At 34.7% G+C, this 24,363-nt stretch overlaps 1 protein-coding gene and 1 non-coding gene across 3 annotated transcripts in view; both read left to right on the top strand.

Moving 5' to 3' along the window:
* Positions 1 to 24,363, top strand: part of Ints7 (integrator complex subunit 7) — a 66,735-nt gene that overhangs the window by 28,938 nt on the left and 13,434 nt on the right. For both annotated transcript variants that reach the window (XM_005329435.5, XM_021729182.3), the window contains 8 exons: positions 4,321 to 4,438; positions 6,930 to 7,064; positions 9,978 to 10,075; positions 13,264 to 13,503; positions 15,588 to 15,725; positions 16,760 to 16,966; positions 22,315 to 22,509; positions 23,062 to 23,165. In XM_005329435.5, the coding sequence (XP_005329492.1) occupies positions 4,321 to 4,438; positions 6,930 to 7,064; positions 9,978 to 10,075; positions 13,264 to 13,503; positions 15,588 to 15,725; positions 16,760 to 16,966; positions 22,315 to 22,509; positions 23,062 to 23,165 (1,235 nt within the window). The remainder of the gene's footprint in view (positions 1 to 4,320; positions 4,439 to 6,929; positions 7,065 to 9,977; positions 10,076 to 13,263; positions 13,504 to 15,587; positions 15,726 to 16,759; positions 16,967 to 22,314; positions 22,510 to 23,061; positions 23,166 to 24,363) is intronic.
* On the top strand, positions 3,937 to 4,009 carry Trnaa-ugc (transfer RNA alanine (anticodon UGC)). The gene has a single exon. It is a non-coding gene; the product is annotated as a tRNA-Ala (tRNA).

Genomic DNA, 24,363 nt, shown 5'->3' with positions numbered 1-24,363 from the left:
GGCCTCAGCATTTGAGTTAATAAATTAAAATATAGCATTAACTAATATTTACTTTTATTTTTTGGATTTTTATTTGTTCTCTCTAAGTATATACTCCCAATATATATATAATAGTGGGAGTCATTTTTACATATTTGTACATGCACACAATATAACAATATAATTTGGTCACTTTCTTTAAAAAGTACTTGTTTTTTTTGTTTCTTTTGGATACTGGGGGTTGAACCCAAGGGCACTTAAGCAAGCCCTTTTTATTTTTTATTTTGAGACAGGGTCTCATGCAGTTGTTTAGGGCCTCGTTGAGTTGCTGAGGCTGGTCTTGAACTTGGAATCCTCCGGCCTCAGCCTCTTGAGCCTCTTGGATTATAGGCCTGTACCAGGATGCCCAGTGAAAAATACTTTCTTTTGAACTTCAAAAAACAGCATTTGTAACTGCTTTATTTTCTCCATACTCTGCTATTCCTTTTATACAGTTGCCTTTAGATGTGTTCTAAGCTAAAACCAAAGACTTTTTCTTCCCTTTATCATCTTGTATTTTTGGTACATGTGACACTGTCAATCTAGCCCTTCTTTTGGCTTCTTTGGCATTTAACTATCTTCACTCATTCTTTATAGTCTAAGCTGTATCTTCTCTGTGTTTTTCTCACTGTTCCTTCTCCTCGGGAGTTGAATTCTTGGCCTGCATTCTTCCATTTATTCTCTGTCATTCTGATGACCTCTTATAATGCCAGTATGTGGATCCTCCAACCATATTCTTAGTCCTTTTAGTTCAGCTTCTTCATTGCTCTCTAATATAGTAGCTTGTATAGGTTGAAAAGTACAACTTTCAGTAATTATATAAAAACCTTACAGACAACAAATGCCCCTACTTTAAGTTTAATTCAAAGTTCTTTTTTTTTAAGAGAGAGAATTTTTTAATATTTGTTTTTTAGTTCTCGGTGGACACAACATCTTTATTTTTATGTGGTGCTGAGGATCGAACCCAGCATCCCTTGCATGCCAGGCGAGCGCGTTACCGCTCGAGCCACATCCCCAGCCCAAATTCAAAGTTCTGATGCTGGTGCATTTATGTAGTCAAAATTCCAAAGCTACAAAAAAGTATAGAATGAAATATATTCTCACCTACTGTTCTTCCATTTATACAGCATTTTTACCCATTGGCTATCAAAATCTAATTTCTTGCCTATTTTTTTTCACAGATATTTTATATGAAAACCTGCAATTCTTACATTTATCCCATTTTATAGGCAAAGAAGTTGAGACTCAAAGATTTCAGATAATTGGCTCTAATCAAAGAGATGGCAAATGGCAGAGCCAAAATTCTGATGTGAGTCTTCCAACTAAATATCTGTTATATCTTAGTTTCCAAATGCCTGATGAATATTTCTTCTTAGACTTAATATCTTATTTTCTGACATTCCTCTATAGTTGACCTACTTCATAAATTTTCAGTCTTTATAAATAGAATCAACATTATGTGGTCACCAGATTTGAAATTTTATAATCACCATTGAATGCTTCTTGTTCATTCTATTTTGTTATCTAGGATGTTTCTCACTAGCTGGGAGTGTGGTGCATTGATAGAGTGTGTTTTTAGTATGCACAAGGCCCTCTATTTGATCCCCAGCATCACAAGAAAAAAACAAAGTAAAATATCTCATACTTATCTTCTAATGTTCATTCCTACTACCTACTGAACTCTAACTCAGGCCATCTTCACTACCTGCTGGAATTACTACCATAGTCTATGGATTGTCCTCCTTTAGCTTTCAATTCTCTTGTGAATTTATGTTATTTCCCATTGCCAGAGTACTCTTCCCTAACTCTGTCATCATTCCTCTCCATGGCTTCTTTAATCGTTTTTCATCAAGCTGAAGTTACTGTGCCTGACATTCAAGAGCCTCCTAATCTGACTTAATTCTCTCTCTCAGCTTCCACCTATTTTGAACATATTTCCTCTTGGACACAAATAAACACCCTATATTCAGGCTTAATTGTTTGCATTACCTAGACTGTCTTCCTTTTCCATTTCTACAAATCCCCTGCTTCTTTAAGGTCTATTCCTTCCATGATGGTTTTTATTGTTGCTGCCATTTTTGTTGTTAATTAGATTTTTCTTTCAATTGAAAAATATGCATACATGCACATGATAAATTCCTAGAGTTCAAAGTATTACAGTGAGTAATATTAAATATAAGTTTATCTGTATATCCTCCTAATCTTACTCACCCATATGCAAGAATTTGTACATCTTTTTTATCTGTGCAAATGAAAATATACTACATGCATGTTCTGAACCTTTTGCCACTTACTGTATCTTGGAAATTGTCTCATATTAGCAGGTAGAGCTATTACTTTTTTTTACTTACATAGTATTGCCTTTATACTACCAGTCCTCCATTGATGGAGGTTATGAGTTGCTTCTAACTTTCAATAATTTTTACTGTTACTGTTAACATTGCTGCATTGAATATTTTGTAAAATTAACTTTTGTGTAGGTGTGTAATCCCAGTGACCCAGGAGACAGATAGGAGAATCGCAAATTTGAAGCCAGCCTCAGCAATTCAGCAAGGCTCCTAGGCAACTTAATGAAACCATGTTTAAAAAAAGATGTGGCGGGGGCAGGCAGAATATGTAGCTCAGTGGTAAAAAGTGTCCCTAGGATCAATCCTCAGTACTAAAAAAAAGGAAGAAAGTAAAAGAAAAAAAAATTACCTTTGTGAACATAAATTTTTGAATTGCTGAGTTCAATAATATGTATTTTTAAACTTTTGAGAGTTAATGCCAATTATCCATCAATACAGTTTACACCATTTTACCCTTTATCAGTAATGTGTGAAAGTACCTACTTCCCCATACTCTTCAATGTTACACATTAACCTTGATCCATCTGAAAAGCAATACTTCCTTTAATTTAAATTTTTGAAAATATGAATTAGGTTAAACATCTTACTTTTAAAGCCTATATATAAGTTATTTCTGTGAATTGCTGATTTTTATTGGATTTTGCCTATTAATTAATAAGAACTTTTTGTGTGTGGTTATTGACCTTTTATTGATCTTATGTGATATAATTTTTTTCCGATTTTGTCAGTTATCTTTTTACTTTTTGTTTTTCCATGTTAATTCCTAGCATTTTTTACAGTTCTGTTTTTTTTCTTTTATTAACCATAAACAGATTTAGTTTTATTTTACTCAAGTGACTGACCAATTGTCCTTCAAATTTATTCAGTGATCCTTCTGATTTGAAATGCCATTATTATATATTAAATTCTAATGTATATTTGACTATGTTGCTTTCCAGATTTTTATCTGGATATTTTCTGATTTTAATTTTTTCATGTGCTCTTTGGAATCAAATCTCCTCCAAAATTTTGTTGGTGTTTTAATTAGAATCTTACTAAACTTATTGGTTAATTTAACCATTTCCAAAATTTTTTATTTTCCCCTAGACTTTAAGTTTTGTTCATTTTCTGAAACTCTGCCTTTGTGGGAGTATGGAATTAGCCTCATTTTACAAGAAAATTGTTCCACTGTATTGCATGTAGTCATGTTATACAGAGTCCTTTCACACAGGCTAGGCAAGAGTCACCATGCTATGAGCATATATCCATAGTTCACTGCAATGAAAGAAAAACTAACATTTAGTTTTTAGTTAATACTTCAGACAATTACAGTTAGAAATAGAGTAAATGACTAGAAATGAAGGATAGCTGTACTTATTTAAAAATTAGATAGAGTGGTCACATACTCAATGTTTTTAAATACACATAACATAACATACTTATATCTTAGGTAAATAAAATGGTTTATAATAGTTTTGCATTTATAGAAAAATGAAGAAAATAGTACACATACACTACACCCAGTTTCCCCTATTGTTGACATTTTTATAGTAATATGGTAAACTTGTTATAAAAGAACCAATACTGGGCTGGAGATATAGCTCAGTTGGTAGAGTGTTTGCCTTGCATGCATAAGGCCCTGGGTTTAATCCCCAGTACCCCCCCCCACACACACACACACAAAAGAACCAATACTAATACATTGTTTATTATTATTATTTAAAGTATATCTTTTATTCAAGTTCCTTTTGTTTTTACCTAGAATCCTTTTTCTGTTCCATGATGCTACATTATATTTAGTTATCATGTTCCTTAGGCTTCACTAAGGATTTTGGCTGTTTGACCTAAGTTTTTTAATCATGGGTAAAATTCCTTTTGTATGATTTTTCTAAAAGCCAGAAAATTTAAATGGAGTTGACAGTTTAGAGGTATATTGATGTTTCAAATTCTGTGTTCATTTCTCTTCACATTTCAGGCACTCTGTGAATGTGCTCTCCAGACTCCTTATGACAGCTTAAAGCTGGGGATGTTGTCTGTCCTTTCCACACTATCAGGGACTATTGCCATCAAACAGTACTTTAGTTTAGCTCCAGGTAAGGAAGAGATAATGTGGCTAAGTCTTTTATCTGTGTTTATGTCTCAAGTTGTTTCCTCTGTGAAGTTTTAAATCTGGGAAGGTTTTAGTCTCATACTCCTTTGTATGCTAGTGATTTATTTGAAAATGATTTCTTAACTAATATTTATGGAAATAAAATCTTGCCTCCTTCATCTTAACTCACAGATACTACTTCTCTGATTTGTCCTTTTGAATTATATTCGAGTGAAACAATGTTTTTGAGGATGCTTAAAATAGGTGATTTGCTTTTATGTCTCTGACTCAAAATGCCCTTTAATTTAAGTACATTTCAAAGGCCAACGGGTGGTGAATTTTAAAAACAAATGTCATATGCTTCCTTATAGGTGTAAATATATCTCTGGAAAATGATTAAAATTTTATTACAGTTCAATAATGCTTTTCTAGTTGCTTATTCACAATTATTAACTCTAAAATGCTTTTATTAATACTCAGTGAGGAACCTGTTTACCTAACAGACTTAAGGCTACAGTTCTTTGTTGTTCTAATGAAAATGTTGTGAAATCTCTTTTGCTTCCTTTTCTAGTCAGTTAATTTGAACTGAAATAATTAAAGAACTATAATGTACATTTATTTGTCCTTTTTATGGCTGCATATGATGATTTTATTGAGTAAAGGAAATTTCCTGCCATATTAGTCTTACTAGGAAGCTAAAAAGACTTGATATTCTATTGCCACGCCTCCCTTAATAGCTAATATGCACATTTGTGGCCTGAATTTAATTAATCATTCCCATGCCACAGACTAAATTTGGAGCAGTAGTAAGAAGTAGGGAAGATATGTTGCTGTGTCTCCAGAATGAGATCAGTAGTACCAAAAAAAGAAAGAAAGAAAGAAAAAGGAAGGAGGAAAAGAAAAGAAATTATATACACAATATCATTTATAGCATCATTCATGTAATAGCAAAATATTGTGCATTGGTGGAGCATCATAAAAATGTCTGTCAATAAGGTATTCATTAAAGAAATTACAATATATTATTGCAATAGAAATCCTTGCAATTTATTAAAAAGAAATATGGCATGAAACAGTCTTGATAATACTTAAAGAAAATTATAGTAAGGTGTAGAATAGTGGATAAAAAAGGGAAAAGAAAGGAATAAATATGCTTGCAAATAATAATCTAAGAAATTGGTAGCATTAAGTGGATGAGGGAGACTTTTTTCTCACTAATCTTTTCTACTATTTGTTGTGCCTTTAGAACTGTGTTTTTAATCTTAGAAAATTACTTCTAAATAAGTCAAAATTATTAAAATAATCTTATTCTTTAAAAAGTTAACAGTAAGTTCTTGCTGATTTGTGGGATTTGGGAAGATTTTGTTTTCTTCCTTGAATTTTCCTACCTTTTTCAAGTTTTCTATGGGGGTTATTAATAAGGAGAAAAAGAAAAAAGCAATTTATAAAACATGTTTTCAAATTTATAGAGGAATCTGCATTATCTTTATCACATGAGCAAGAAAAATTAGAGAAAATACAATTTTCATAATTTAGAAAAAGAATATATACTTTCATCTTTCTAATATTTTGCCTACCTTAAAAGCACTGAGAGTTTTACCTAAGCTAATATTTTTGTGTTAAACTAGAAATCAATAAGATGACCATATAACAACACTGTCTAGGGTAATCTTGGTTTATACCTATTGTAATTAATTATTATTGATAGTGTTCCTGTCAATCTCAAAAAACATGAAAAACAAGGTTGAAGTTGACAAGAGTCATGGAGAAATAAGCAGAGGAAATTAAGACAAGAATGACAAATTCTTCTAATAAGACAAACAAGCTTAAATCTCTTTATTCCTCTTGAAGCTCATCCAGTTATAACTGGGATCTTCTCTCCTGTAAATTAAAATAGTCACAATTCGGCCCTCCATAGCAGAATTTGAAATGTGAATTTAAAAAGTTGCTGCAATTTGTAGCATAGAACTTAAGATACAAAAGCACAAAAATATCGCATTTGTAACAAATAGACCTTGATGGCAAGCTACTTAATATCTTTGACTTCTTCTATAAAAATAGGGTTTTGAATCACATGATCCCAGAATTTCCCAGCTCTGTATTCAGGAATTCCTACATTTGCTCTCTTCAAGGAGTGGTTTTATCTGACAAGAATCCTACAGTGACATCCATCTTAATCCATTTCCTTTAGAATTCCCAGGATACTATCTATAGTTGTTTTGGATTTTGTACTTTTTCTGTCAATTTTTATTAATATTTTTATGGGAAAGTCCTATATTGATTTTAGATCATAGTCATTACAAAACTGCTAGCATATACCTGATGTACCTTGATGGGTAAAGAGAAATGGTGGCAATAGGAGTCAAGGTAAAAAAATTTTGTCAAATTTATTGTTAGGGATTTTCTCATTAAACTTAAACTGAACTTATAAACTGAACCGCTTTTGAACTATATGAATGAATTATAATCTGTCTTGCTTTTTTCAACTTGTTCAGGAAATGTGGGTTCTTCCCCTAGATCTTCTGATTTAGTCAAATTAGCCCAAGAGTGTTGTTACCATAACAACAGGGGCATTGCAGCTCATGGAGTAAGAGTCCTAACAAATATAACTGTTTCTTGTCAAGAAAAGGGTAAGTTTGGTCAAGACTCAAACTGTATATAATTTTGGATTAGGGCTTGGGCAGAATTCTGTGTTTGGTTTTTTAATACCTTATTATTTTTACCCTATGTGCTTTGATCAATAGTTGCTTCCTTCTAAAGTGTTCTTAGAGCAAGCTTCCCAAGGCTACTTAGTCCTTGTGAAAAATAATAAAAATTTGAGGACTTTGATACTGAGATTGTGAAAGTGAAAGGTTTTAGGAAGGCCAGGCACAGTGGCACATGCCTGTAATCCCATCAATTGTGGAGGTTAAGGCAGGAGGAACACAAATTTGAGGCCAGCCTCAGCAACTTAGCAAGGCCCTAAACAACTTAGTGAGACCCTGTCTCAAAAAATAAAAAGGACTAGGGATGTAGCTCAGTGGTAAGGCACCTTTGGGTTTGAAGGAAGGAAGGTTGGTTGGTTGGTTTTAGGAGCATTATCTCTTTCCTCCCACTGTTTACCTTTGCATGTGTGGTGTTGTGGACAGGGATTGCTTAGAATTCTACCTCAGTGGTATAAGACAGTGTCTTCATTTATACAGAAACCTAGAAAGGTTATTTAATTAATCAAGGTGTTTAACAAGGAATTTCACTAGAAGCAAAGTAAATTAACAGAACAATGTGAACTAAATTTTCTTTTTTTTTTTTTTTGGTACCTGGATTAAACCCAGAGAGGCTTAACCACTGAGCCACATCCCCAGCCCTTTTTAAATATTTTATTTAGTGACAGGTCTTACTGAGTTGCTTAGGGCCTCAATGAGTTGCTTAGGGCCTCGCTGAGTTGCTGAGGCTGTCTTTGAATTTATAATCCTCCTGTCTCAGCCTCCTAGGCCACTGGAATTACAGGAGTGCACCACTCCTGTAATTGTGAACTAAATTTTCACAAAACTCATCTCTACACAAACGTAGTATTAAACTGATTGATATAGTCAATGAGGACATGCAAAGAAAATTACGCACTTTTTTGTATATTCCTAACTTTTTTTTTTTTTGTAGTTGTAGATGGACAGAATGCCTTTATTTTGTTTATTTTTATGTGGTGCTGAGGATCAAACCCAGTGCCTCACACATGCTAGGTAAGCGCTCTACCACTGAGCGCCAGCCTATGTTTCTAACTTTTGACCATGTTCAAGAACAGAAAATGCATCTTGAACACCCTGTTTCAGTGCTTATTTTGATTTTTATTAAGTAGTACAAGCTCAGGAGCCCTTCTTATCCCCCACCTAGCCTTCAAAATGGCTTATTTCTAGTACCTATAATTTTTAAAATATTTTTTTAGCTGTAGATAGACACAATACCTTCATTTTGTTTATTTATTTATTTATTTTTTCTTTTTTTTTTTCTTTTTAATTGGTTGTTCACAACATTACAAAGCTCTTGACATATCATATTTCATACATTAGATTGAAGTGGGTTATGAACTCCCAATTTTACCCCAAATGCAGATTGCAGAATCACGTCGGTTATACATCCACAATTTTACATAATGCCCAATTAGTAATTGTTTATTTATTTTTTAATGTGATGGTGCCAGGGATCGAACCCCATGCCTCGTGCATACTAGGCAAGTTGCTCTTCCACTGAACCCCAACCCCAACCCCATAGTACCTGTATTTTTCTAGCACTACCACCTTCCTTGGTCTTTTACACTATTTGCCAAGATCCTACACTAACTCAAGAAACATTTCTTAGCCAGGCACCATGGATCATACCTGTAATCCCAGTGACTCGGGAGACTGTAACAGAAGGATGACAAGTTTGAGGCCAGCTCAGCAAATTAGTGAGAACTTCAGCAATTTAGACCTTGTCCTAAAATAAAAATAATAATAATAAAAAGAATTGGGGCTGGGTACAGTGGCACATGCCTGTATCTCAGCAGCTTGGGAGGCTGAGGTAGGAGGATTGCAAGTTCGAAGCCAGCCTCAGCAATAGCAAGGTGCTAAGCAATTCAGTGAAACCGTGTTTCTAAATAAAATAGGGCTGGAGATGTGGCTCAGTGGTTGAGTGTCTCTGAGTTCAATCCCTGGTACCAAAAAAAAAAAAGGACTAGGGATATAACTCAGTGGTAAAGTGCCCCTGGATTCAATCCCCAGTACCAAACACAAAAACAAAAATATTTCATAAAATTTTATGTTGGTTCTGATTTGAATAACTTAAACCAATCTTATTTATGGCATAATAAAAATATCTTCTTCTATGTAATATATAAGACTGCTGTATGTTCTCAGATATCACATATAATGTAATATAAATACAATTAAAATTCATTTGTGATAATCTAGACCTTCCAGGGATATTGTAGCTATATGGTAATGAAAAGATGCAGAACTACTGCTAATATGTGAAGCACCTAAGGGGACGGTGTCGTGCCTTAAGGTCAGACTGGAAACATTAATAAGTTTGTGTAGAGTCACCATTACTTCATGAGTTAATTTGATGAGTTAATTCATGAATTAACTTCATGAGTTAATTCAAGTGGTTAATTTGTCAGAAACTGATAACTATTATATCTGAGGTGGAAGTGGACAATCTGCATAATTTATGTCTGATTAGGAAGATTAACATATACTGCATAGTTTTTCTATTCTTAGTATTTTCCTTAGCTAAGCTGGCAGTGCTATTTCAATTTTGCTTTATTTGTAACTTTATGGGTTTAGTTCTTTGATTTAGTGTGTATATTTTTATAATCTTCAATGAAGTGGTAGAAAAAAAAGAAGTCTGAAGATAGCCTTTACATCTCAAAAATAATTTTGCATATGCTTTTTCAAGGAGGATTAGCTTTACACATGTAAGCATTTTCTGTATCTTAGTCATATGTGTATGTGTGTGTGTGAGAGAGAGAGAGAGAGAGAAAGTGAGATTGTCTACTTAATCACCCTAAAATTTAGTGCTTTTTTTTCTAGATCTTGTGGCATTGGAGCAAGATGCTGTCTTTGGCCTGGAATCCCTTCTGGTGCTTTGTAGTCAAGATGATAGTCCAGGTGCTCAGGCCACTTTAAAGGTGAAAATATCATTTAATATAATGCCTGTTTTCATTGCCTAAACTAGGGAGTGGCAGTCTTTCAGGAAAGGGTCAAATTATTTTAAGTTTCGTAAGGCCATACACTCTCTCTCTCATAGGTACTCAGTTCTGCCACTATAGGGCAAAATCTGCCATGGAAAAAATGTTTAAAGTGAGGAGAGGATATCTGTTTCAGTAAAATTTTATTTACATAAAATAGGCAGAAGACTAAGTTTGGCCAACAAACAAGTTTGTCAGCTCCTGATTTAAACAAGCATTTGCCCTAGATCTTCACTTTGAAAACAGGCTTTTGATAGCCTTGGCCCATTTTGTTATCAGCTGTCAATATTAAGTTGTAATAGACACAAAAGATGGTCCTAGACACTGTAAAGTTAAATAGGCAGAACTCAGACTCTTAGAAATTTTAATCTTAGGTAACACTGATGAGGCCACAGTTTTAGTTAGATTTTTTGCTGCTATAGCCAGTACACCTTAAAAGAACAATGTAGAGGAGGAGAAGTTTATTCTGGCTTATGGTTTCAGAGGTCCAGTCCATAATGGTTGGTCAGCTCCATAGCTCTGGGCCCAAGGTGCTATAGAACATTATGGCAGAAGGGCATAACAGAGGAAAGCTACTCATAACATGACAGCCAGGAAGCATAATCTATATGTACTGTACTCACCAAGAACAAAATATAAACACCAAAGACACACCCTTAGTGACCCGTTATCTCCAGCCACACCCTTCCTGCCTATAGTTACCACCCAGTTACTCCATATCAGTGGGTTAATTCTCTAATTAGGTTACACCTCTCAGAGTCTAAACATTCAGCTTTTGAGGGACACTTCATAGCTAAACCATAATAAACACACAAAAAATGATGAAATGACTATAGCCAAGCTCGTTAATTAGTATTCATTAATTTTTTTTTTTTTTAATATAGAAGCCCTAGTTTATAAGCAAAGGGAATAACCATTAAGAATTTTCACTTTTGGTCAGTGTGGTAGTGCACACCCGTAATCCCAGTGACCAGAAAGGCTGGGGCAGGAGGGGATTGCAAGTTCAAGGGCAGCCTAGGCAACTTAGTGAGACCATGTCTCAAAATAAAAAGGGATAAGGATGTAGCTCAATGGTAAAGCATCCAGTACTGCCAAAAAAAAGAATTTTCACTTTAAGTAAAAAAGTTATTTTAGATATGTTTTAGATTTTCAAAAGTGAAATGAAATACTGTTATTGGAGTGAAACATGAAATATAATCTGTGATGATACAAAATTAGTAATTGAAAAAACATAGGTGATACAAGTAAAAGCTGTTAGATGTACATTGAAGAATATAAGAACTTTAGATGTACATTGAAGAATATAAGAACTTTAGAACTTACATTGAAGAATATAAGAACTTTAACTAAGTTACGGTTTGAAAGAGACATTGACTCATTTTGCATGAAATAAGAAAAGGTGTGATGTGATCATAGGGATGAATACTAAAAATGGTAATACCATTAATAATAGTTGATGTAGAGGTGGAGGAAGGAAATGGACAACATGTGTGTTTGACAATACATTCTGAGAGGATCTTTTCCTTAGAATCACAGTACATTTAAAACAAATTTTAAAGCAAAAAACAAATCCCTTTGAAGATTGTAGGTTTCCATAAAACATTGGACTTGACACAGTGGCATAGATAATTAAGAAAGGTCTCTTGTTAGAGGAGTTTCCCAACTGGAGTAGGATATTGACATTCATAAAAGGGACTATAGTACCAAGCCAAATACACCAAAATCTCTGGTAGCCAGGAAGCAGAGAGAGAGAAAGAGCGCAAGGCTCCAGGGACAAAATGTAAACCCCAAATGCATGTATCTAATGGTTTATTTCCTCTGGCCGCAAGCTACCTGCTTATAGTTACTAATCCAGCAAATGAATGAATCCACTGATTAGTTTACAGTTTTCATAATCTAATCATTTTCACTCTGAATATTCCTTCATTGCCTCACACATGAGCTTTTTTGGGCGTGGGTGCCTCATATCCAAACCATAACAAGCTCGTGGATAATATCAAATATCATACTAAAAAACTTGGAATTGATTTTATAGATAGATAGTGAGGAGGTATTAGAATTTTAGAATAATAGATATGCTCTAACCTTTGTTATAATTGTTATTACTTGTTAGAGTGTCTATTATGTTGAAGGTCTTTGTATATATTCCTATATATTTCTTTTCATGAACTTTGTCTCCTTCTTATTAGAAAATTAAGATTCAGAGAGATAAGTAACCTGCTTAAAACCACCTAGCTAGTAAGGGCAAGATGAACTTCAGCCTTTTGTCACATGTTCCAAGCACCACACCAGTTGTGGATATTTATTAGAAACTTGCCCAAAAAATCATCTGGCTATGAAAAAGTGAAAGGATTTCCATGGCTGGGATATTAGTGATATCATTAACTAGGCCTGAGAGAGAGAAACTCTAAGCCCTCCCCTGTCTCCTATCAGTGGGATGAGAGTCACTGAGGGTATCTTTCTAAGACTGTAACACCAACATACACACACACATGCACATTAACTCATTAAGTTTGGGATAGGGATCTATAGTTTTATAATCTTCCTGGGAAATGCAGGCATAGGTAGTTTACAAACCTCACTTTTGATTCAGCTCTTGAAAAGTAGTAGCAGTACAATTATGGTAATGGTTGGCATATATTTACCTTCTCAGCATTATTCCTTATGATCTTATGATCTGCATCTTGTCTTTTTTTTTTTTTAATGATCTTAGGTTGAAGTGAACGGTTGATAGATTGATATACAGTCCTGACTTGTTACTTTAAATATGGTATACTTCGCAATCCCAATGTGAGATTTAGTGTGTCACACATTTCTTATGAAGAAAAAGTTATGGGGCTAGGGATGTGACTCAAGCAGTAGCGTGCTTGCCTGGCATGTGTGTGGCCCAGGTTCGATCCTCAGCACCACATACAAACAAAGATGTTGTGTCCGCCAAAAACTAAAAAATAAATATTAAAAATTCTCTCTCTCTTTAAAAAAAAAAAAGAAGAAGAAAAAGTTATGCCTGTAAAAAACATTCCTCTTGATTTTTATCAATAATTTATACAAATTTCTTTTCTTTATAGTTTTACTTAACTACATTCAAAGAATAACTATAACTAGTCCACTTTCTTTTTGGTGTGCAGATTGCTCTAAATTGTATGGTGAAATTGGCCAAGGGCAGGCCCCATCTTAGCCAGTCAGTGGTTGAAACCTTGCTAACTCAGTTGCACAGTGCTCAGGATGCTTCCCGGATTCTGATGTGCCATTGCCTGGCAGCTATTGCCATGCAGCTGCCAGTGTTGGGCGATGGAATGCTTGGTGACCTCATGGAGCTCTACAAGGTGATCGGACGATCAGCCACAGACAAGCAACAGGAACTTCTGGTAAATAGCCTTTTTTTAAACCTTCTGGAATGACAAGATCTAGTCTAGGGGGGAATTGTTTAAGAAGTCAACTCTACTGATTAACTTTCCTTATGAAACAAATAGGTTAAAGTAATATCAAAGACTGAGAGTGTGCTGAAGTCAGTATAAAATGGGTACGATTAATTTTTTTAAATATTTTTTTTGTAGCTGAACACAATTACTTTTATTTATTTTTATGTGGTGTTGAGGATTGAACCCAGGGCCTTGCACATGGGAGGCGAGCGCTCTACCGCTGAGCCATAACCCCAGCCCTGATGATGAATTTTTTTGTACTGCAAATTGAACATTTCTAATCCAGAAATCCATAACCTGAATTCTTCTGAAATCTAAAACTTTGTAAGCAGAAACTGTTCAAAACTGCTTTAAAAGTTTCAGATTTCAGAGTATTTCCAATTAAGGATGCTCAAACAGTAAAATCTATGCAAACATTCCAAAAAATGAAATACTTTTAGTCATAGGCATTTCAAATGAGGGATACGCAAGGTGTATTTTCACTTTTGACATGGAAGCCATGTTTAGTTCAGATCTAAAATTACTTTCTTCCTAAACTCTCAGTCAGCTTATTTTAGCCAAAGCCTTCAATCTTGTGTTTTTCTTTTATCACAAAGGATGAAATGAAAATGAATTTCTTACACAAATAAATAATAAACTGAACTATTTTGCATCTCAGAAAATATGTTAGGAATCTAATAATGACAATAAATTTACCCAAATTCCATTTTCCATTACAGGACCTGTACAGCTGTTTAGGATTCAATTTAGGCTTCTATAGACTTGGGATTAGGAAACTTGGGTGCTTGGAAAGCAACAGAAGCTGTAAAGGCTATATAAAATAATTTTTAGTTGAAAGTTCTCCAAGGCTTAGAGTAGGCTACATTCCGAAGAGTCATAAATTAAATGAGAGCTCTAAGAGGGCCACTCTATGTTGTTTCTCTTCACCTGAAGCTAGAACTTGGAAAAAAGCAATGACTTATTCATGCCTGTTTTATGTGTAATCCTCAAGGGACATTGAGTAACAGACTGACCCCCATCTCATCATTGGCTATCAGAAAATGTTGCCCTGATGACTAAATGCAAGTGGTCATGGAAATGACACCATGCAGTTATCACAATGTGTTTAACAATATCTTCATTTGTATCAACAATAGGTAGTTGGTAACATTTATTTTCTATTGAAGTAGCATTTTAAACTCAAGTTTTTTAATCCCTTGAAGGCAGGTTTTTGTTGTTGTTGTTGTTTATTTGTTCTGGTAGGTACCGGGGATTGAACTTAAGGACACTCAACCACTGAGCCACATTCCCAGCCCTATTTTGTATTTTATTTAGAGATGGGGTCTCACTGAGTTGCTTGGCACCTCACTTTTGCTGAGGCTGGCTTTGAACTCACATCCTCCTGTCTCAGCCTCCCAAATCACTGGAATTATAGGCGTGTGCCACTGTGCCTGGCAGAAGGCAGTTTTTAATTATGAAAAAAAAATCTAAGGAATAATACAGTAAAAGCTCTTGCATTCATCAGCTGGTTTAAGACAGAGTAAGACCCAGGAATCTATAGAAAGTATCACCAATACAGCTGAAGCACCCTAATAGCATCTCCCTTCTCTCAGAGGTAACCACCATCCTGAATTTGGTATTTATCATTCCTATGCATGATAAATGTATGTTCCTAAGTAATATGTAGTATTACTTTGTGTATTTTAACTATGTAAATGTTATACTACTGAAATCCTTTGCAGTTTTCTAATTTTGCTAATCATCTATATTGATAAGTATATCTATGCAATTCACTGACGTATGAGATCTCATTTTGTGATTGTATTTATCCTTATGAATGGACATTGTTTTTAATTATTTACTTTCATAAATAATGTTCTTAATGGAATCAGTTGTTCAGTGGCTTTAGAAAGAAATTCTTAAAATAAATGTCAGTGAAAAACAAATTTATTCTTTTTGAATGAACCCTAGTTCATTTTTTCCCTCTTGGGTAGGTTATCTGTGATACTGGACAAAATTACATGAATTTCTTACTTCTTGCTCAATGTTAGGTGAGTTTGGCTACTGTGATTTTTGTAGCCAGCCAGAAAGCATTATCTGCTGAAGTAAAGGCAATAATTAAGCAGCAGCTTGAAAGCGTCTCCAATGGATGGACTGTGTACCGAATTGCCAGACAGGCTTCCCGAATGGTATGTATTCTTCCGAGTAACCAGGGTTGAGGGAAATGTCAAGTCATATATTGTATATCTTGTGATTATTAGTCATCAAAACTGAAAATAAAGGTTGAAGTAATTTTTACTCATAGGTTCTAAGAATGATGAAGAAAAGGACCGAAGTTTTAACCTTTCTCATAACAGAATGCTGTATTTGTTGTTGGTATTTATCAGTGTTATGAGGAAATTAAAATCGAACTCTGGCTATAGATTGTTCATACTACTTTCATGATGCCTACTGTTTCTGCCTCCTTTATCAATATATTATCTTTTTTCCCTTTCTCTTCCCAACCTTATCATTCTTTAAAAGAAGCAGGAAAGTTGTGATATAGTGTACTTTTCATAGTGATATGAAAAGCCCAACAATTTTTATTAACTTTCTTTGAGAAGAAATATAAAGGTTAAGTAGTACAGAAGTCTTTGGATCTAGGTCCAGAGACTTTGAGAAGCATTTGGCTGAGTGATTGAAGTATACATTCTCAGGTTTTAAACTGTTTCTCAAATGGGAGAGGAACACTATTGGCAGGATAATGTTCTTTGTTATAACAAACCACCCAAGCATCAAAGCATTGCAGGACATTGAGCATCCCTGACCCCCAGGCATTGAATGGTATTCACATTCCCCCCTACAACTGCCCCTCCCCCCCGGGGTTCCTTTTACTTCACAAAATAATAGTTCATTTAGAATGACATATATATAGTAAGTATATATACTTTCTATATTTCTATTTCAGACTAAAGATCTCGTCTTGGATTATAGTTAATTGCATTTGTTTTCTCTTTGAAACTGGAACTGTTTTAGTAAAGAACTTAAGGCATATGTTACATAAAAGCAGCTCAGCATATTTTCTCTGAGGAAATATTCAGACTGAATCTCAAAAAAATTACATAATATGAGGAATGCTTATTCAAGCTTATCTAGAGTTTGGGTTTGTCTTTGACTTGCTGCATCAACTTCAAATGCAAGAACTTTATCATGTGCCCCTTCTATTACTTTCTTTCTTTTTCAGGGTAATCATGACATGGCCAGAGAGCTTTATCAGAGTTTGCTGACTCAGGTTGCCTCAGAACACTTCTACTTCTGGCTGAATAGTTTGAAGGAGTTCTCACATGCAGAACAGTGTCTTACTGGGTTGCAAGAGGAGAATTACAGTTCAGCACTTTCTTGCATTGCTGAATCTTTAAAATTCTACCACAAAGGGATTGCCTCCTTAACAGTAAGTCTTTTTAATTTTCCCTTGGTGATAATGATTTGTGTGAGAATTCTCTCTATTTGGGGTTATTCTATTTTAACTACTTGAGAGATCACTGCTGGTATGTATATCTGGCAATATCAAATTTACAAGTAGGTCATGGAAATAAACCTTAGCCCTGTCCCCTTTTTAAAATTCATAGATTGATGAAAGTATATGTTCTGTTTTTATAAAATGTGAGGTGCCACATGTAAAAGGATTGCTGAATTCAGGGTAAATAGCATGGAGACAGAATCCCTCCTCTCTGGACTCCATTAATAAGATGTCAGCCTGACGCAGTACCACCATCAAACGTAAACTCCTAACCTCATCTCATACCTTGCAGTTAACTTGCTTAGTAAATAGACTTTTTTGCTTTCTTTTGTGACGCTAGGAATTGAATCCAGAGCCTGTGCATGCTAGGCAAGCTCTCTTTCACTGAGCTCCATCCTCAGTGAGTTTCTTGCTTTATAGATAAAGAAGAAATTATCAAGGATTAGTGTGTCCCTTTTTACCTCTGTGTGATATCCAAATTAACAATTGGTCACCTGTAATTTTTATTTTCTCTGCCAAGAAGGTGTAAGGGTTTCAGAGAAGGAAAACCTTTAATATTTCTTGTTTTCTTGAAATTATATTCCTAAGTAAAACCTATTCCTATTCCATAAAATGAGCATTTTCTGCATCAATGAAGGGCTTTTTCCACTTAAAAGTAAAGAGTTTATATAATCAACATTAATCATTTTTGAAGTATTGTTATACAACTTTAAAAATTGCATGTTGTAAGTGAGACAGGACCTTAAAACTTTGGTACCTATTTACACACATTTATAACATATATAAAATATTTTTTAATGGTGGGCCATCCCAGAAGAAATACCTCAAAGGAGATCAAAGAATAAATAGACAATAAAGAGACTATGTTCAGACTACTGTGGGGCACATATTTCTTTGAAGTATCCTTTATGTTTTTACACTAGAAGTGATTGACATTTATTTAAAAAGAATGTAGAGGCTCCCCTCCTTTCTCTCTTTCTCTTTTTTTTTAAGGGGATGCTGAGGATTGAACCCAGGGCCTCACTCGTGCTTAGCTCACACCTTACCTTAACCCTCCTCTCCATTTTAAAGGGTGGTGTCATCTATCATAATTCTGGGAATAGATTGTTGTTGGCTATATCAGGCTAATAAATGCTTCAGAATATCTGAGGTTATAATATTGGTTCAGATCAATAAAATTATTTCATTTTCTAGTTTATGTGGGGCAGAAAATTGTTAATCATTCAATACATTAAATGATAAAAACTGAAAGAGGCTTACAGAAGAGTGATACAGATAGAATTAATTTTATAGAAAGTTCTGCTGAATGTTTAATACTCTTTTAAATGATTTGTGAAGGATGTATATTTAAGTACTGAATTCTGACATAGGAAGAAAGCACTTGATTCACAGACAGGATACCCTTAAGTCTCAGTTCTGCCATAAACACACTGCAACCTGAGAAATTTATTGGGCCTCAGATTTTCCCTTTTTAAAGTGTAGTTCTTTTATTCAGTAGATTTTAAGAATTTGCTATATACCAAACACAGTGCTTTGAAGATTTAAAAAAGAAAGAAAAGAAACAGGAGCCTGGCACTCATGCCTATAATTCCACCTTCTCTGGAGGCTGAGGAAGGAAGATCATTTGAGGCCAGGCTGGGCAACATAATGAGACCCCCCCATGGTGGGTTGATCAGGTGTTAAAGAAATTATTTTCCACTTCAGATTTGTCTAGAGGAGAAGGCAGTAGGATCCCTAGAGTCCTTGGAAAATTCCCACATTTCTGGTTATACTATACTCTTCAGGGTTTTTTGAAAATTGTTCTTTTATCTGTTCACTTGACAAGTGAGAAATTTTTTGAGTAGTTTTCTGAGTTCATATGAACATAGACTTCATTTGCTTCCTGATATAAACTATCATAATCTGAGATTGTACAAGGTACTCCTTAAGAGGAGGCTTAAGGTAAGGTGTGATTTATCTGAAGCAGCTTTTCACCTGCTTCAGATAAATCACAGGTAAAAATTCTGTGCTTATGGGAACCCCATAGCAACATTAGGTGTTTAATTTCCCAACAAAATGATAAATAATAGAGTTGTCTGGCTTCTTAGAAATAAAATTATAGTTGGTGGAGTATGGCTGTGACCCTGGCTTCTCTGGAGGCTGATGCAGGAAGATCGCAGTTCAAGACCAACCTAGGCTAACTTGGTAAGACCTTGTCTTATAATAAAACACAAAAAGGACTGGATATGTAGCTCAGCGGTAAAGTGCCCTGAGTTCAATACATCAAAAAGGAAAGGAAGGGGAAAGGAAAATTATAAAAAGTCTTTGGGGGATGGGGGTCTGGCTCAGTGGTAGAGCACTTGCCTTGCATGCACGCAGCCCTAGGTTTGATCTCCAGCACTGCAAAATAAATAAATGAATAAAATAAAGTAGTCAAATACATAGAAACAGAAAGTAGAATGGTGGTTACTCTTGGGTTGGGAGCGGGGGAAAGGGAGATTATGAGTATAGAATTTTCAGTTCTGCATGATGAAGAAGTTCCGTAGATATTTTATGACAATATGAATATACTCAGTATATACCTAAAGATGGTTAAGATGGTGAATTTTACTGGGCGTGGTGATACACACCTGCAATCCCAGCAGATCAGGCAGGTGGATCCCAAGTTCAAAGCCAGCCTCAGCAACTTAGGCCCTAAGCAACTCAGCAAGACCCTATCTCTAAATAAAATACAGAAAGAGCTGGGGATGTGGCTCAGTGGTTAAGTGCCCATGGGCTCAATCCCCCATACCAAACAAAAAAACAGGTGAATTTTATGTTAATGTGATTGTTACATGTATTTTTTTAATGATCTTATCAGGTTATTTTCTTTTTACCCTCATTATTTTCTTTAGCTAGCTTCATTTAGAATATACGCCATATTCTATAAATCAGAAATTCAGTGAAGTAGCATTATATGCACATTTAAGATAATTTAACTCTGTATGTTTAAACAAAAGTGGGGGAAAAGACACAAAGAAGAAAAATAACAAATAATAGGACAGGAAAAGAGGGATTTAGATAATGGGTACAGTTCTGCCAGCCATTCTTCTCAGCCCAGAGTGAGTATGAGAAGACGATCGTTGTTTCTTTGCCTGGCTGTGTTGAACTGAATGAAATAATTCCTTCCTGGGGAAAGTTTGGGATAGTTCTGACTATAACAGTGTTTGTTTTATCTGCTGTTTAAGTTTTAGCCCTAGTGTAAAGGAAAGTAAATGATACTTCTTTTATTTCCTTTCAGCCTTACTCATAGTTCTGGAGTCTAAATTTTAAAGTCTTTGACCTCTGACAAATCTATATTTTCTGTGTTCTTTTTGAACATGTGTTCTATATCTAACATTGCTTTCCTTCAGTATAACATGATCCAAGATGGAACATCACTTTCAAGGTTATCATCAATCAAATGTTTCTTGTTAGAAATAAATCCAGAGTAGCAGACAAATCTTTCTCCTAGCTATGACTGTACCTTGCTTATCTTTCAGTTTTATGATGCATGTTAGAACAATATTACCAGTGTTTTTTGTCTGGTAAGATGGTCCATACACTATTTATATTACAGTATCATAGTATGCATGTCCCTTCTAAAGTTGTTGACAAGCAGTAAATTTAAAATAGCCAGTAGGTGCTAGGGCAGAGAAGGCAGAGCAAATATGTCTTTTTACAAGAGCAAATCAGAACTCATTTAAGAAATTAAAAACTATTGAAAGGGTCTCATTAATACTTTAATATGTACTGTTTCATAATTAGAACAAAATATTACAAAGGTTGAAGACCACAAAGAAAATATACTGAGTATAGTTATTACCTCTACTTAATAGGAAATGTTTCATCAAGGGCCTTGGCAGTTTGAGAAGGATATCAGGTGAGTGTACACTCTTATAAGGAATGTAGGAAGTAGCTTCTTATTTTGTAGAGTAAAACATGACTTATCACTTAATATAATTCATATTTGACACCAGAAGTACATTAAAGTCAATATGTGATACTTGGCCAAATGGATACTATTGTAACTGATTCCTACAACCCCTAAAATGCATGTCTGGCTCTCCTGCTAACAAAGTAGTATGAGGTAGAGTCTAAGTAACAGCATCAGCAAGTTTTAAGAAGATCATATCATAGAGGAAGATTAATTTCTCCATGCCTCCCTTTATTGTTAAATTAGCATATTCTTAGTATGTGCCTTTTGTTGAAAACAGCTAAGTTCTCCACTTGGACGTTTGCTAAATAGATGAAGTAATTATCTTAGTTCTCTTTTCATGCTGGTTTGACTTATCATTCCCACCCCACCCACCCCCACCACATATCTAGCTAATGCTACTCTTTGCTATCCAAGACTTACCCCTTTCACCCCTCTATCCTCATTGAAACTTATTTGTGTGTAATAACCTATTCTTTCTTGGTGGCCTCTCAGGATCTCTCAAGTGCCCACTTAGAAACTTTTTTAATTAATGTGGGTTTGAAGGCAGCCTTGAGGCAATTTTGTGCTTTTTTTTTTAACAGTAACTGTGTAGAAATATTTCTCCTGTCCTTATCTTTCTTTTCCTTCCTGCCCAACTTTTCAAGATGATATTAATGATTCCAGTGATGAGAATTTCAGGTTAGAAAGGGAGAAAGGTGATAAAGGACCTTGGAAAAATAGTAATGTCATTCAATCATCTCTAAAATGATGTCTTAATTGATAACCATCTAGCAAGCCCACAGGTTGTGGGGTGTCTGTGAATATAAGAAGGAAGGAACTGTTGTAAATTGATAGAACATGAAGAGCTGATGCTAATAACAAGTTTTTCTTTCTAATATTATATAATTCTCTATATAAAATTTAGGTGTTTATCCATCAGTGTTGTAACTATTGCACTTGTGAATAAACTGACAAATATAATCATCTTTGGTATTCAGGAAGATTGGTTCCTTAACCCTCTGCATATACCACAATCTACAGATACTCAAATCCCTTGAATAAAATGGCATTTGCATGTAACCTAGGCACATCCTCATTTTAAATTATCTCTAGATTACTTATAATACCTACTACAATTTAAATACTATGTAGTTAGTTGTTATACTATGTTGGTTAGGGAATAAAGACAAGAAAAATTAGTCTATAATGTCATTATAGATGCAATTTGTTTTCCAGATATTTTTAACCAAGCTTGTTGAATCACAGACACAGAATCTGCAGATTCAGAAGGCCAACTCTAATTAGTGCTACCCCATCTCCCTGTTGTGTTTACTTTGCCTTAAATATCTCTTTTTTATTCCAGGCTGCCAGTACACCACTGAATCCTTTAAGTTTTCAGTGTGAATTTGTAAAACTCAGGATTGACCTTCTACAAGCCTTCTCTCAACTCATCTGCACTTGTAATAGCCTAAAAACAAGCCCCCCACCTGCGATTGCCACAACAATTGCCATGACCTTAGGAAATGACCTTCAGAGATGTGGTCGAATCTCCAATCAGGCAGGTGTTAACTCTGCATTCAGTGCTGTTTTTATTTTCTTGAGGGTTTTTTTTTTTCCCTTGAGGTTTTTTAAACTGACTATGAGATAAAAAGTTCTGAAAGGGAAAATCAGAAGTTTGACTCAGACATTGTGTCAAATGCTTATTAACTCATCTTTCTTGCCATATAGACTAATGTGTTATTAGAGCAACAAAGTGATCAATGATGTCTCATTGGGTTCTATATATTTATATAAAGAGAATGGAATTGTATTTTAAACCTTGAAATGTTTTTGAAAATTATTTTAGTAGAACTTGAAGGTAAAATGTTAATGTTTGTATTTCTATATATTATATAGAAATCATAATCTTATCAACATTTGTAGTTTCATTTGTTATCTATGTTGATTTTATTTAACAAAATTTATGAAAACAAATAGAATGATAAGAGTAATTTTCCTTGAAAATTTGTCTGAGAATTTTTGTCTAAGAATGGGGTTTTCATTTTTGTATTGTTTATGCAATAAGAGTAGCATGTTTGTTTGTCATATTGATTTTTTTCCTTCTTTACAGATGAAACAGTCCATGGAAGAGTTCCGAAGCCTTGCCTCCAGATATGCGGATCTTTATCAGGCATCTTTTGATGCTGACTCTGCAACTTTGAGGAATGTAGAACTGTATCCTAAGCTTGCTCATCTTGTATTTCTTGTTTTGGGGAAGTATTCTTTTTAAACGTAGACTAAATACTTCAGCAATGCCTGTACACAAAATCTACATTAGATAGCCTTCAAATTTCTTATAATTAATAACTTCTCCCTGTGAATATAAACAGAATAATTATACTTTTTAACTTAAGCCAGACTTTAAAAAAAAAAAAAAAAGTGGTGGCTCAGTGGTGTTCTCTCTGTACTTCCAGGAAGAGAATATCCAAAGCCTGAGTCCTGCCCAGCATAGTGACATACTCCTATAGTTCTAGCTACTTAGGAGGCTGAGGCAGGAGGATCACCTGGACCCAGGAATTGGAGGCTAGCCTAGGCAACATAGCAAGACCCCATCTACATTAAAAATAATAATAATAAACAACCTCAGTCCTACCAGTGTGGTGTATACCTTGTGCCCACTTGAGTTCCAGCAGTACATTTTGCCACTACTTTCTTCATGGCTAATTCTCATCACCTTTATCAATGATCTAGTTAGTAGTTTTAATCATCACTTTTGTTTCCTAAATCCTCTTTACATTTTTCATTCTTCTTCTTTCCCTCTCCCCCCACCACCCCAGCAGTACTACTAGTACTAAGGAATCAATTCAGAACTCATGCATTCTAGACCTACCAGTGTTCTACCAGTGAGTCACATCCCCAGCCTTCCATATTTTCTTATTAAGAACTTCAAATCATTTTTGGAAGGAGGAAAAAAAATTATATTAAGTTGTAGGACTTGCCAATCAATAGTTCTTGACATTTTTAGTTTATTGATGAAACCCTAATGGATACTATGAATCTTCTGCCCTACAAAATGCATATCATACCCCAAAATTTACATATAATTTCAAGGGAATTGACAGACCCCTTGAGTCCTAGCTGAGGAATCATGAAGTTAAAAGTCTACAGACCATTGGTTTCTTTCTTTTAAAAAAAAAAAAAAACTTGTAGCAACGAAACCTTTTTTGTTTTCTTTTCTTGTTTGTTTCAAATTCTTGTGAAGAACCTGGTTATCTAAGACAGATAAAAGTGGTTGCTGTGAATTATCAGGTCTGTTGCCTGGTCCCCTTTTCCACTTTATACACATCTGAAATACCCTTTCTGGAACAGTTTGACAGCTGCTAGGACAGGCAGTATATCTTAGAAGAAATAGAGCCACAGATCATTTGAGTGC

This window comes from Ictidomys tridecemlineatus, chromosome 10 (genome assembly GCF_052094955.1).
Source record: "Ictidomys tridecemlineatus isolate mIctTri1 chromosome 10, mIctTri1.hap1, whole genome shotgun sequence".
Taxonomy (NCBI): domain Eukaryota; kingdom Metazoa; phylum Chordata; class Mammalia; order Rodentia; family Sciuridae; genus Ictidomys; species Ictidomys tridecemlineatus.
Note: the sequence above shows the minus strand (reverse complement) of the source record. Positions and strands in the feature narration are given on the sequence as shown.